Source organism: Mauremys mutica, chromosome 22 (assembly GCF_020497125.1).
Source record: "Mauremys mutica isolate MM-2020 ecotype Southern chromosome 22, ASM2049712v1, whole genome shotgun sequence".
Lineage (NCBI taxonomy): Eukaryota > Metazoa > Chordata > Testudines > Geoemydidae > Mauremys > Mauremys mutica.
Window position 1 is genome coordinate 7,538,819 of NC_059093.1, and position 14,740 is coordinate 7,553,558.

The 14,740-nt window shown below is 53.0% G+C and overlaps 1 protein-coding gene across 1 annotated transcript in view; it reads right to left on the reverse strand.

Annotated features, from left to right (window-relative positions):
- Positions 1-14,506, reverse strand: part of LOC123354734 (nectin-1-like) — a 97,429-nt gene extending 82,923 nt beyond the window's left edge. Inside the window, exon 1 of the mRNA XM_044996900.1 lies at positions 13,682-14,506. Coding sequence (XP_044852835.1) covers positions 13,682-13,763 — 82 coding nt within the window. The 5' untranslated portion in view covers positions 13,764-14,506. The remainder of the gene's footprint in view (positions 1-13,681) is intronic.
- Positions 14,507-14,740: the final 234 nt, after the last annotated feature.

Below are 14,740 nucleotides of genomic sequence, written 5' to 3' on the forward strand. Positions count from 1 at the left end.
ACAAGCTTCTAACAACAAGGGGGTGGGGGAGGATTCTTATCAGCAACCCATTCCCAGATGAGGGACAGACAGAGTAAGTAATTTGTCCAATTTCACACAGGGAGTCAAGCAAAGCAGGGATTAAACCCAAATCTTCTGCGTCCGAAGGCATGGCTTTAACCACAAGGCTAGCTTTCCACTCTGAATACAAGTTGATTCAAGCATGATGCCAGCTGGTGTGGAGCAGAAGGCGTTGCAAATACATTGAGCACTAGGATGCCAGGCAATCATTTTGCAGGGAGGGCAGCAGCTGGATGTCAGAAGCACGAAAAATATACTTCAAAATAAGGCAGTTAGTTTCATACTTCCGGAGTGCTGGGGAAAGGGCTCAGATCAATAGCACAGCAAACTACAAATTGGAGCAAACTACAAACTGAGCGGGTACGGCTGAGACAGATCTGTGCAAACAACCTCCCAGTAGGGTCCCTTGCCTGCACGCCTCACTGAGGGGCTGCCATGAAGCATGAGGGGAAGCTCTCCCCCTCATGGTCCCTTCTGTATTTGGCCTCTGGGCCCTGAACACAGGAGGCAATTGTGTTTGGGCTCTGGACACAGACTGATTGGAAAGCAAACTGTGGCCGGACACGCTCAGTTCACATAAGCCACCGAAAAGGCTCTCTACGGTGACAGCTGGAGATGGGTCTGAGCCACAAACTCTCATCTGGATCCAAATGCCACCAAAGTTCAGGGGTGGTGTTTGGACAGAACTCAACCACGATGCCCTGGTCGGGATTTGAACCAGGAGGGTGACTTCTACATACATGGGGGCAGCATCCCTTCCTGGGCGTTGCAGATATAAAGAAGCCCTTCCACCTCTCTCCAGCTCCTCAACTGTCCACGTTCTCAGCCCCACGCTCCAGGGACCTCTGGAGATGGTGTTATTGGATCGCCCATATAAAAGTGGGAACAATGCAGTTGTCAGGCTATGGTTGCGCTGTTCCTGCTAATTGGTATTACAACAGGCAGACTGCAGCTCTCGCTCCAACTCTCTGTTGCTTGTCATAATGTAATCAAAATCTCTCTTGCTCTCTCTTTATCATGGAGCGTGACGGGAGCAGAGGCTACGGCAGCTGTGCGGCTTCCAGAGCGCATGGATTCTTCCTTATCGCAGAATCGTAGAAATGTTGGGCTGGAAGGGACCTTCAGAGGTCAGCTAGTCCAACCCCTGGCACTGAGGCAGGACCAAGTAAACATAGACCATCCCCAACAGGTGTGTGTCCCACCTGTTCTTAAAAACCTCCAATGACAGGGTTCCACAGCCTCCCTTCGAAGCCCATTGAAGAGCAGAACATTTTCCCAATATCTAACCTAAATCTCCCTTGTTGCAGAATGAGCCCATTACTTCTTGTTCTACCTTCGACATGGGAGAACAATTGATTAACATTCTCTTTCTAACAGCCCTTCACGTATTTGAAGACTGTTCTCAGGTCCCCCCGCCCCATCTGTCTTCTTTCCAAAGATGCCCAGTTTTTTTAACCTTTCCTCGTAGGTCAGGTTCTCTAAACCTTTCATCATTTTTGTTGCTCTCCTCTGCACTCTCTCCAAATTGTCCACATCTTTCCTCAAGTGCAGCACCTGGAATTGGGCCCAGTACTCCAGGTGAGACCTCGCCAGTGCCAAGTAGAGTGGGACAATCACCTGTGTCTTGCAAACATGCAGCTCCTTTTCAGCAGTGCTCCCACCTACCCACTTATTCCTCATTTTGTAGTTGTGCAATTGATTTTTCCTTCCTTTTTTTTTTCTTATGGGGCCCGGGACTGTAGCTTTATAAGCCTTTCACCTCCAGAACTCCAGGCTCCATCTCACAAGTGAAATGAGTTTGTTGGTCTTAACTTTGTGCCAGTAGAACATTGTCCGTATCACAATATTGTGCTGCCAGGAGGCTCAGCCGATTTACATTGGTTGGGTGATACCTGGCAGGTGATAGACACAGAGCCCGGTATTTGCTGATTGTTACCAAATAGCAGTTACGCAGGGCTGAATTTCCAAGACAAATGAAGGCTCAGCAGCCCTGGACCACTCAGCTCTCCAGAGACTGGCCATAAACAAAGCTCAAATAATTGGACTGCTTAGGCCAAGATGCAGCTTCTAATTATTCCTAGGCTCCCACAAATAAAGGGAATAAATCCTTGGATGGTGCCAGGCTGGAGGGTGCAGAGGGAAGCTTATTTTCCACATCACTTGAAAGCAACTATTATAAATCGCACTGAAAGATGCACCTCCCTGGGCTAGCCATATTTTTAACTCCAGGAAGGAAAAGCACATTTTAGTATTTACACCACAGGCAAAAATTTGTGTTTAAAAATCATACATTCCTGCAGTGCTGAGAAAGAAAGAAAGAAAGAAAGAAAGAAAGAAAGAAATCAGCTTCTACAGTTAGATGCCTTGGAAATATTACTCTCATGAAATCCACTCCTACCAGCCTCCCTCTGGAATGGAGTGAAAAAATGGGGACCTTGTCAGACCAGGTAGGGTTAGGGAACTTTCACTGAGATCGCTGATTCAACTCCAGTCTGTGTCAGTAGCAAATGCAAGTTGTTACCATCTGACTGCGGGTGGGTAGCCTACATATTACCCTTGTTCTTAGTAGTGCTATGCACTGAACGCCCAAATGAAACTGAGGCCCGTTGCAGTAGGTGCTGTACATACACGTAGTGCGTGACAGTCTCTGCCCTGAGGGGCTTACAATCAAAATAGGCAAGACAGACAAAAGGTGGGAGGCGAAACAGAGCAGAAGTGAGCTGCCTACAGTCAGCGGTAGAGCCAAGAATGGAAGCCAGGTCTCTGAGCAGCTAGGCGGGACCGCTATTCACTAGACCACACTGAGTGTAATGAAGGGGTGGGTCTCAGCCCAGCTCCCAGCACAAGGAGGTGCATGCATGTAGCACCAGGCTCAGCACCCTGGTTGGCTATCTCACCAGACAGGCCAAGGACGTCTAGAGGCTCCTCTTCCTATAATGTGCAACCCATCGTGAGAGAGATAAGCCAGTCAAAACCAGAGCACTGTTCCCCCCGGAGATCCCAAAGATTTTTCTCCTCCTGAGTGTGGTCCCATTTCTAATTTCCCCTCCAGCCTCGTGCACCAAGAACCCCTTCTCCCGTCCCCTTTGCAAGTGGGATGGTGTGTGCTGTGGTGTTATCCCTTTGCCTCCATCCCATGCTCACCACTGCGGTGTCCTGCCCACCGTGAATCGAAGGAACTCGTCAGACATCGCAGCACCACTCAACCCCCCAAACAATATGTCTCTAACAGTCACAGTGTACTGTGATCCCTCCCTTTGGAAGGAGATGCTGATAAGTCTTCCCTGTGCCTTTAATTCACATCTCTGGAGTCAAGCGCAAGTCGCACATGTTGGGCAAGCTCTGCTTAATGACTAGTGGACAGTAAAAGCATCGCTAGGAAATTCACACTCAGGGATCTTGCAGTCTCTCTCTCTCTCCCCCGTTCTCACTAAGCAGAACATGCTCCTTAGTCAGTGCTTGCTACAAAGACTGCATTGCCTCTGTCCGAAAGGCCATGGTTTTGTTACATCCCTGCCTGCAGCTGGAGCATGGCAGCTGGCGTGGGAGGGAAGAGGGCTGCTGCAGATGTCACAAGCTCTAATAGCACACAGCAAAAGCGTGATGACCATGGAGATGAGCAGAACCGTAGGCTTCGCATGTGCAGATAGACATGTGTGAACAGCAGTGGCTGCAGATGTGCAGCAGTGCACACACACAAACACGGAGATGCGTGCAATTATGGGGACCAGCACAGACACACGCAAGGAGTCAGAGCCAAGCACATGGGAAACATGGGTGTACATGCCTGAAGATATGCAAACATGGAGACCGACACGCCTGCAGCAGGCCCAAACATGCCTGCACATGTGCAAACAGGGAGACAAAAGTGGTATTTAGAAATATGCATGCTGCTATGTCTGTGCACTGTCTCTCTCATACACCCACACAGACTCCCTTTCCCCCAGCAATATCCCAAAGGGCAAAGCCTGGGGCTTTTCTAATGGCTCCTGTAGGGAAGTATGTGCCTCTTCCCTACGCCACATGGAACCCTGCCCCTGGCTTGGGAGCCGTGTCACTAACCATCATAGATCTCCGGGGTTTGGATTTGTCAAAGGTTTTGCTCCTTCTTTAATGCCTTTTGCCCCAGGATCTCAAGCCCTTTACAGTCATGAATTAGTCAACTTTTACAGAGCCCGTGAGGCAGGGAGAAGATCACTCCAACCACAGCTCAAACTCATCCAGCTCTGGGGTGGAGCGCATAAGCTGATTAACAGCCCCCAGCAATGCTACCAAACAGTTTGGAAGAGGAAGTGACAAGGGATCTTGTATCCCACGGACACTGCAGGGGAGATTGTGGTAGTTGATACGAGTTAGCATTTGACAAGTATGCCAAGGCTGCTATGCAAAGTGTCATGGGATGCTGTGGCGGCTGCAGAGAAGAGGGCTCTGGCCTGACAATGAACAGCTTGTTCGGTTGTTTCCATTGCAGTTAAACGTCCAGCGGATTAAATCCTCTTCCAGCCCAGCTGCACCATCCAGCATCTTCACCTGTCAAATGGCTGAGCTCCTGTTCCCCTGGATGAGGCTATACAGACTGGGGAAGTGAGATCCAGAGAACGCATCCTTAGCCATAAGCTCTGCGCGGACGCCCTTTTCGTTTTGTGTAGCACCGACCTTGGCTAGGGCCTCTAAGCACCACTGTGATACATTCCTTACTCCTCCTCTGTGCCCGGCACCCCTTGTACATCAGTAAATCCACCCTGTGAGTTTACCTGAGAGCCAGCTCGGGGCCATTCTTACTCTGGGGTTCCTGAATAACAATCTGATCTTTAGTGCCTAGCCCCAATGGAGGGTGAAGAGAAATTTCAGGGCAGGAGATGGCTCCACTGTTGCTGTTTGTACACAGCAGGTTTGGGTTTGGTGGTCAGTTATGACTCCACAATGTGCTGATAACTCACCCGTCCCAAGCCCCGGGAGCAGTCGGGTGGCTTGTTTTGGTTGCTCAAGGACAGAGCTATGATCATTCCTCCCCTTGTTTCTTTCCTCGCTGACACTGTTTATCTCGCAGAGAGCTCAGTGCTGGTGAAAGGTGCTGGACTGACTGCCCTGGAGATGGGAATCCTCTGTTTGTCCACAGAACAGCTGGGGAGAGGGTTGCAGATGCCCGACCTCTTCCCCTGCTATGTCCCCGGGGCCCTCTAGCCGCATTCCCCATGCCCTTACTCTGTACCTAGGGCTTGCTGGCCCCTTATATCCCTTATGCCCTTCTCTAGCCTCTCTTTACTCTCTAGCCTGTATCCCTTTGTTCTCCAGGCCCTGTGGAGACTGGCCAGTGCTCCCTATCTTGTGGCTCATCCCCCAGGCTCCGTCCTCTGTCCCTCACCTATGTGTCTATTATAACCTGCGCCTTATCTCTGGGATCCTACATTCTATGCCTGATACCCTGGCCCAGTCAGCCTCTGCTTAGACCCTGAAGTCACACAGCCACTAACTAGTCTCTTCTACCCAATAGCCCTGGATTGAGCCCCCTTGACTGATGTCCTGGCTCCTGCATCTCCTGCCCTGAGCCACATCTACGCGTAATGGATGGCATGTGACTAGATGGCACATCATTAACGGTATCTAGGCCACAGAGCACCAGCCACACGGGGTCCCACCAGTGGATTTTGCAAAGAATATTAAGATTGAACCCAGAGATGCTGCCAAGCCAGACTCACAAAGTGCCCCATCCCTGTGGGAAAAGCTGAGGGGTTCAAAGCAAATACACAGAATGCCAAGACAGAAACCTACTGGAGACAGTAACCGGAGCCCCAGCCTGGATCTGCCCAACACAGCCACGGGTTCTCTTTTGCCCCCTCAGCGGCTGAGATCTGCGTTTTCAGCCTCGCTTAGAAAACAAGGCTGTTTATGCATTTGGGTGGCCACATGGCGCTCGGTTCCAGCCCCTTCGCCTCCCAAACAGACATCCCATTGTATCTTGTACCGCCGTCGCCTGTTACCAGAGAAGAAACGCTGGACGCTAGCCACTACCCGCAGGATCCCTGGACCTGTCTGTCACTCCAGGATGTGTCTCCAATCAGCCTGCTTGAAAAGAAAAGCACAACGGAACCCTCACTGGGGAACAATAAATTCCCTAGGTCCGGAGAGTCAAATATGCACCAGACATACTGAACTACAGAAAGCCACGTCCACCTGAGCTAACAACCAGGGGAGGGGACCCAAAGGTTCCATCTCCATGGGGCAACCACCTGTGTTTAACAAATGGGTGAGAGGGTGGGTGGCTGACCTCCTGGAAAGAAAGAAAGAAAGAAAGAAAGAAAGAAAGAAAGAAAGAAAGAAAGAAAGAAAGAAAGAAAGAAAGATTAAATGGTTTGGCTGGCCAGGAAAGAGGACTGCAATAACATGCGTAAACCCAGGTAAAGAGGGGCTGGGAAGAAAGGATGGAGAAAGAGGAAGAGATGCAGCCACTCCTCAATATACAGAGGCTTCCTGGCACCTGCTGTTGCCTAGATAGGTGGCTTATATGGCACACGCTGCTGCTTCAAATCAATGATGTGATTCGAGATCCTTGTGCAACATCCCAGCACAGCAGAGTGGGGTCACCAGCCATTTCCTTTCCCGGGCTGCAGCAGCCTCCCCTGCAGCGTAAGCCCCTATCAGGAGGAGGAAGGCAAAGCAAGGCATGGCAAGAGCAGGAATTACTTCTTAAAATGACCCAGATCCTTTCTCTCAGCGGGCAAGGCTGCCAGGTGGATTGCTCCTTCCCTAGATCTCTCCCACCCACCCATATGGCTGACAAGAATTCAAAGAGCCACTGAAAACATCCCCGACCGGGACTGGCTCTAAGCCATGGTGTGTAGGGTAGGAGCAATGGGAAGGTCTGGAGCAGAGTGGGAGAGCGAGGCGGAGCCTAGTGCACAAGGTGCAGAAAGACCATTGTCCCTGCCCCCGCACTGGAGCTGTGTCCTGGAGCATCAAGCATGTGGAAAGCGGGGAGGATGGAATCTCAATGGGCACTGTAGGTCCGGGGTGGTAGACCTGTGTTGGAGAGCCCAGGAATGGAATGTCAAGCCGTGATGGAGTGTAGGATCGGGGTGCACTTGGAGTGGGATGAGGCTCATCTGCATTCTGCCTGGATCTAGCTGATAACAAGAGTGTTCCCCACCCAAATATTGTCTGGATGGAGGGGAATATATTCCTCACTGAGTGCCAGCATCAGAAGGGACGTCTTGTAAGGGGGAGGTGTCCCTGATACAGACAATTCCCCTCCCAGTGGGATCTGGAAGGGTAGGAAACTATGAGCCAGATCCTCATCTGGTGTCAAGCAACCCATTCACAGCAGAGGCTGAGCCCCTGTTCCAAAGTCCACTGCCTCGCGGTACAGAGAGAGCAGGGAGCTTCAGCCACGCCAGGGCAGAGCATCGGGAAAGAGGGAAGAAGAGAGAGATGGCTGACACCCCTGTCCTACCCACAGAGTCACTCACTGCTCACTGCTTAAAAGCCTTACAGTAGCAGCAGAGCAGAGCAGTTGCTGCAACCCCTCTGGGACTAGCCTGTGCCAACAGGCTGTCCCAGCCCCTGAGATGAAGAGGAGGGGAAAAGCAATTGCAAAGAAAGTATAGGAGTTAAACTGCCACACTCCATCCCCCTGATCACCTGCAATGCAGCCCCAGAGCCAGGCACATGCGCCCATAACGCAGATTGGTGCACGTAAAACGGGCAGCGGCAGGGTACGTACCCACTGGGCTCCGCATGTGCAAGCATTGCTCCCTGCTTCACCCGCAGTTTGTGTCTGGGACAAGCGCGCATTTAGTGGCTGTGAGGGCTGGAAGCCAGGCCCTTAAAACACAGGAAGAGTCACTCAGCCACTGGGGAGGCAGGGGAAGGACGGACGGAGGTTTGACTGGCCCCTGTGCGCTCTCACCTGCTGACTGAAGGAGCTCACTGCTCCCTCTACGGCAGCTAAGGCTGGAGTTTCTTTTCTGCTCCGGAGCTGAGAGGTTCCCTTCATTCCAGCAGCAATGTGAAAGTGAGCAGGCCCCATCCTAACCTGGTCTAAAACCTTTGCCAGGACAGGCCAATGGGCATCTTAGCTGGACATCAGGAGAGGGGACTGGGCTTAAAAGCAGCTGAAGGAGAAGTGGGGGGGAATAGTTGTCAGAGGTTTCCTTCCTCAGTTAGATGGGTTTTCACTTGAAAAGGTGATATGGGCTACAGAGCTTTCACTGCAGCCGGAGAGACCCTGGGAGGGCAGGGACTGAATGCGTGGCTCTGTGACCAAGCAAAACCTGTTTCTCAGCTGACATTAAGAGGGGATGAGGGAGAGGATGCAAACTGCACGCTGGCTCCCGGCACCAAACCACCAATGAGCTGGGGAACTGGTTAGAGCTGAGCTGACACATTTGAATAAGAGAACAGTTCTCACGGCATTATTTGATTAGGAACCATCTGCCCCTCCCTGGATTTCATCTATGCCCTTTGTACCAACAGACCCAACTGGCCTGTGCAGAAAGACATACAGACATGCCAGCGCACACCTCTTGTACACACATGCACACAGCTCTGAACATGTCCACACCCCTGGATACACACACACACACACAGGGCATGCACACATACCGCTGTACGCACACTTGCATAGACGTACATATGTGCATACACACAAGCATGAAAATACACATACACACATAGACACTTGTCTGTGTGCGCACCCACTCTCCTGGGGTCACCGCTGCAGGGCTGGTAAAAAGCACTTTGGCATATGAGGCCGGGATAGCTATTGGGGGGTATTTGCAGGATTCACACTACCACCTCGCCTGCTTTCATTACCAGCTTTGGCTCATCTGAGCAACACACTGGCCCAAATCTCATCACCCCAGAGTGGGCACCCTTTAAGGAAACTCTCCCAAACATCCTCTCCTGATCAGGGCAAAAGAATTCCCAGTGGATGGTGGGGGCTCAGGACAAGCCCATGTGGGGACTCCCACCACAGGACAGCAGGAGAGACAGCCACGGCAGGGGCAGCTAAAGCCAGAAATCTTCACTGGGCCAATGAGATCAAAGAAGAGCTGCTCTGACCGAAGAGGAACAACTTAGTAAGATGGAAGCATGCATAGCTGCCATTTGCTAGAGAAAGTCAAGGGGTCTTGTGTGTCCACCTGAGGACTTGCAAACTCATCCCTGCAAAGCTCCATGGACAGCCTCCTTCCTACTGCTCTGTGTCCCAGAGGGCCAGCTCTCTCTCTGCTCCGTTCTGGGTGCCTCACTATATAGCGGCCCCTTCCCCCAGGCCTGGCTGCTGCTGGCTGCACTCCTGCAGAAGCCATGCCTGTTAATGACACAGTGCATTTAGAGATGAGTGAATTTCCCTAGGCTACAGCAAGGACATGTCACTGCGGAGGGGGCAGTCGCTTCTGCTCCTCCCCAGCTACCTCCTCCCTCTTTATCTCATCTCTCTGTCTAGATTTAGACACCACGCCCAGTGGTGATTATGCACTCACTCCAACAAGAGAGCGAAAGGGAGGCCGCTGAGGGGACCACCTGCTCATCTGGGGTGGGAAGCAGCTCACTGGAGCTGGCTCGCCCGGTTCCCGGTGTGACTCAACTCAGGAGCGAGAGGTGTCCGAAGGATGGTTCTCAGCTACCCAGTGCTTCCCTGGAAACTAGGCTGGTGCCAGCTGGAACAATCAAGCCTGAGGGAGAGCCAGCCATGAGGAAAAGCCTGCTGGACCCTGCCAATGCCCACTTACGCTATTAACCACTGGCTAGCGATTCCCCTTGCATTGTTCTGAGATGAGTATCCCATCATGCCCTCTCTTCCTAAGCCTGCTTTGCAGCCCCCACAGCGTTTGCCAATGGTTTCCCATTAATTTTAACACCCTGGTGATTATTATAACCCCACTATCCAGATCAGGGCAACAGAGGCAAAAGGAGGTAAAGAGACTCACCCTACAGTCATGCAGACTCAGAGGCAGAGCTTGGAAATAAAACCCTGGAGTCCTGTTCCCTGGTCCCCCCTGCTCTAACCAGTAGTCAAAAGTGGTTCCCACCATGCAGTGACCGCAGAATAGCTGGGTTAGTTGAAGTCAGGTCAGCTGGGTCGGCTCCAATTCCAGTTGGAAACACCCAACCCTGGTGACACACACACACGCCCATAAATTCACTCCAGGCCAAATCTCGGTCAGTAGGTTCCAGTGCAATAGCGATATTTACTGAAAACAGCCGCAAAACACACACGCTCACTTCCCAAAATAGTCTGATCCAGTTGTTGTCATGCTGCAGGAGTGCACAGAAGAAAAAAAATCTGACCAATGAATTTGATGTTTGCAAGTGTCAGCCTTTTAACAGATGCTTCATGATATTATTGCTGCTCTTCAGACCGTAATATGGACCAGTCCCCTTTGGCTTCTAACACAGATATACAGCTTGGGCATTGTGAATGGTCTGATGACAGATTCTCCTGAAGGCTGTGCGATCTCCTTGGAAAGGAAATTTCCCCTGGACTTGCAGTGAAGTCTCACATCTGACCTAGGGCCTCCAGGCCACACTATAACTTTGGTGTGACTTAGTCAGTGATCAGCAAAATACTTTGAAGTTGCAAATTGCCATCAAGCATGTCCATAGCACCTCCCATCTGAGGATCTCAAAGCACCTTAGAAACCAAGCTACACCAGTCCCACTATGAACCCAAGAAGTATTACTGTCCCAACTTAAGAGAAGGGAATTGCCCAGGGTCCCACAGGAAAGCCTGGGAATAGAAACCAGATCTTCTGGTGCCAAGTCACCCATATCAAGCACAAGACCGGAACGCCACCAATTTCCATGGCAGATAAACAGACAGCGCATTAGTACTTCTTAAACATAAATTGAACCACAACTGTTCCCAGCCTCTGAAAATCAGCTGCTTAGGATCTTTCTTCTCCAGCTACCTGTGGTTTTGAAAAGGCCAATTCCCATTAACATCTTTGAAGCTCTACACCACAGCCTGACATGATACCTGGTAATGGCTCCAAACGGACAGGAAAGCAGATTTGCATGGTAGACTGCAGGAGCCCTGAATTGAATCCGTTATGGGCGATTGAGCAGATTGCATTAAAGACAATTTGTGAAACAGATTTTTATAAGGGACTTCTTATGGCTTTTTATGGCAAGGAACTTTTATCTCCTTATAAGACAAAGCTAACATTATAAGAAGAGGGGGAAGGGGAGGGAAATGGACACAAGAGAGGGGAAAAAAATTCTGCATTGAACAAATGAGCATTAAAGGTCTGACAGAAGCACAGGAATGCAGGGAGAAGATTAAAATTGACTCCTGATCTTGTTGCATCCTTACTGGGTCCCATACCATTCTCTTCAGCAAAGTGGGGGATTTTTTTATTTTTTTATTACCAGAGGAGTGAAAAAAAGCTTCATTCTGTGTTCTCCATCTCTCCCTGTCTTTTCCCTGACACCTCTGCCTCTCTGGCTCTCAGTGGCTATATATGGATAGCTTCATGCACGCGCTCTCCAGCTTTTAAATGTAACATCTCACTCCCTTGCAGAACTCACTGTGAACCGATGTTGCTGAGATGAGCAGTTTAGTAAGATCCATAAGCTCCTTGGGCTCAGGGACCATCTTTTTGTTCTGTTTCTGTACAGCATCTAGCACACTTGAGCCCTGATCTCTGGCTGGGACTCCTACCTGCTACCAGAGCTGAAACTATCAACCACCCATGCTTCAGGGCACAAAGCAGTCACCAGCAGGGGTCAGGAAGGACTATATCGCTAAAGTGTTGCAGAATTGACTGTACGTTTCTCTCTGCAAATCAGAGCCAGGCTACCAGACTAGGTTAGCCACTGGTAGGCTCCAGGAGAGCTGGAGGAGGGATAGTAGAGTAGACAGAGCACTGATCTATTGCAATATGGCAGGAGATGGGACTTCCCATGGACCCTTAAGTATAGCAGGAAGCAGGATACTGATTAGATGGAGCACTAGTCTCTTCTAGCGTAGGGGTGGCAGGACAGGAACCGAAGCAACGAACAGAAAGAGCAATTGTGTTTTGCTAAGGCAATTCCTATGCTTCAATGGTGATTTGAGGAATAAATTATTAATCACAGTGGCTGCAAAAGCAAACCACTCATCCCTCTGCTCCTGCAGACTCATTCCATCTCCAGTACCTCTTGGCTGTGCGTGGGGAGCGTGACCTAGCCAATGCCCTGAATGGAAAATCTCCAAGGGCATCCACAGCAAATGATTTCCTGCAAAGTTTGAGCTTGTTTCCTGCAAGAAGCCACAGCTCAGAGCAGCTCTTAAAACAGCTGATCCACCTGGCTGGAGGAATAGTGGAGAACAGTGACTTGTATAAGAGCCCCAGGCTGTTTTCACCCATCACCTTATTCCTCTGCAATGCACAACCAGCTCCTTTTCCTCCCAGGCAGGGGGATAAGGAGGGACAGATCCAGCTCTGGCTTCCCTTTCCCCTGGACTCTCCGCCCTTGGCAGATCCTCTCTGGACTCCTGACTTTCAGCACCAGGCCTTCAGCAGAGTCTCACCCTCTCCCACATCCCTTGAGCTGGCCTGTCTCTGGGTTTGCCCATCCCTGATGCTCTCCAGTGGAGACAGGTCCCAGGTGCTTGTGGCCAGCTGCTGATCCGGCCCTCTGCCTTTCCCCCCTTTTAAAACACCCACCTCTGATCCAGCTCCTCTGCCTCCTCCCCCGCTGCAAGGTTCCCTCCCTCTGCAGCACGCCCCCCTGGGGAAGGGCAGGCAGTGAGGGCGCTGGCACCTGCACTCCCAGGCCCGGGCCCAAGGAGTCAAGCCCTGACAGAGGGACTCTGGTGGCGTTGCCTCCCAAACGCATTTTCCAGCACAATGCACCGGGACTGTCCCTGCCCCTCACGGCCCCATCTTTGCAGGACCCCGGATTTACATTAACCCGTTTGGTGCTGCAGCCCAGCCAGGGCCATCTGGAAAGTGGGTCAGCCTATGAACTGCCCTAAAGGCCAGGGGAGAACGGGGCAGAGCCAAGCCACGCCTGGCAAACCGCTGCCCACGGGTCGGTTCTCCTCCCACTTGCACCAGCGCTTGGCTCTGGCTCGGCACCGCTGGCCCCGGGCTCCGAATCAGGCTCGGAACCGTGACCCGCGCAGCTGGGGGAAGTTCCCTCCGGCACCGGAACCCCCAAAGCATCTCCTGGGTGCGGGATAACGCCGCTGGGGCTTCCGACCCCTTTCAGAAAAGTGGCGGGGGGGGGGGCGAGCGAGCGCGCCCCAAACATCTGCGCGCCTCGCCCAGCCCTTTTCTGGGCAGCCGGGCAGCGCCAGCCGCCGCTAGAGCCAACACGCAAACAAACCGCCCCAGCGCCCGGGACTCTGGGGCCCGGCTGCTGCCAAAACAAACCCTCCTGTTGTTGTGATACAGGCAAAGAGGAGACCGGCCCGTTCTGCCAGGCGCCCTCCCAGGCGGTACCCCAGCCCACGCGGCTGCCTTCCCCTCGGCTCCAAAGCTCGGCAGAAAAAGAGGCAGGGTCCCCCCCCTCCCCCAGCAGCACCCCCCACCCCAGTCCCCTCCAACTTCCCTTCGCCCCACAGCAGCCCCGACCCCGCCTCGCTGCAGGGAGCCGGGCCCGTGGCAGGATGGGGCTGGGCACCGCCGCTCACCTGGGAAGAGGGAAGCCACCAGCAAGCACACGCCAGGAGTCCACGAGCACCCGGGGCATCTCGACCGCCGCCGCGGAGCCATCAGAGTTCCTGAGTCAAAGCGGCCGGTCCGGCAGCGGCGCGGGGCTTCAGGCGAGCGGCTGGCTGGGGTCTGCACCCCGCCACCCCCTGCCAAAGGAAAATACCAACCCAGCCTAGGCCGGGGCAGTAAATATCGGCTGCACCGCACAAAGCTGGAGGGGCCCCTTAAAAATCCCCCGCTGGTCGCGGACAGCCTCCTTTCTGGGGCTGCAAATCCTCCTTCCTCCGGCGGGCGCCTGGCGTCCCCTCCTTTAGCACCGCCGCTCCCTGGAACCAGGCGGCGGGCAGGTCATGCTCCCCTTCACCGCCTCCCCCTCCGGACCCTGGGGGCAGGTCGGAGCCCTTCACCGGGGAACAAATCCCAATGCAACCACGCAGGAGGCTGGGTCTCTTCCCCCGCCGCCCAGCCGGGCTTTGCAAAGAGGGGGGAACGGGCTTGTTAATTTCCAGTCCACGTTGCCGCTGCGATCAGATGGTCCCAGCTTGGTGCAAGTTGCCAAGCTCCATGTCTTTGCTCCTCTCCTCCAGGAGCAGAGGGGAGGCAGTCCCCGGGCACCGAGAGCGGGAGAAAGCGGGCGGGCGGCCGGAGGACTCTTTGGCACCGAGATTTTGCTGCGGCGGCGGCGGCGGCTGCGGGGAAGAACTGGAGTCTCCTTGGAGCATCAGCACGGGAAAAGCGGGTCCCTCCCTTCTGGTCTCCGATCTGTAACAATGGAACGCGCAGGCACACACTGGCGCGGCTCCGGATCCGTAACCCCGCTCCTCCGCCGTGATGTCAGCCCATGTAAAGCAGGAGGAGGGCTCAGCCTTAACCCTTTCCAGCCCCACCCAGCCGCCCAGCCGTGGCCTGCAACCGACCCTCACTCGCAGACCGGGCTCTGGCTCGGTTTTTTTAGGGCTCCCCGAGTTCCAGTGGCTGTTCCCTCCGGGAAAGGCAGATTTAACATGCTCCCAGCCCAGTACTCAGCCAGTCTGGGC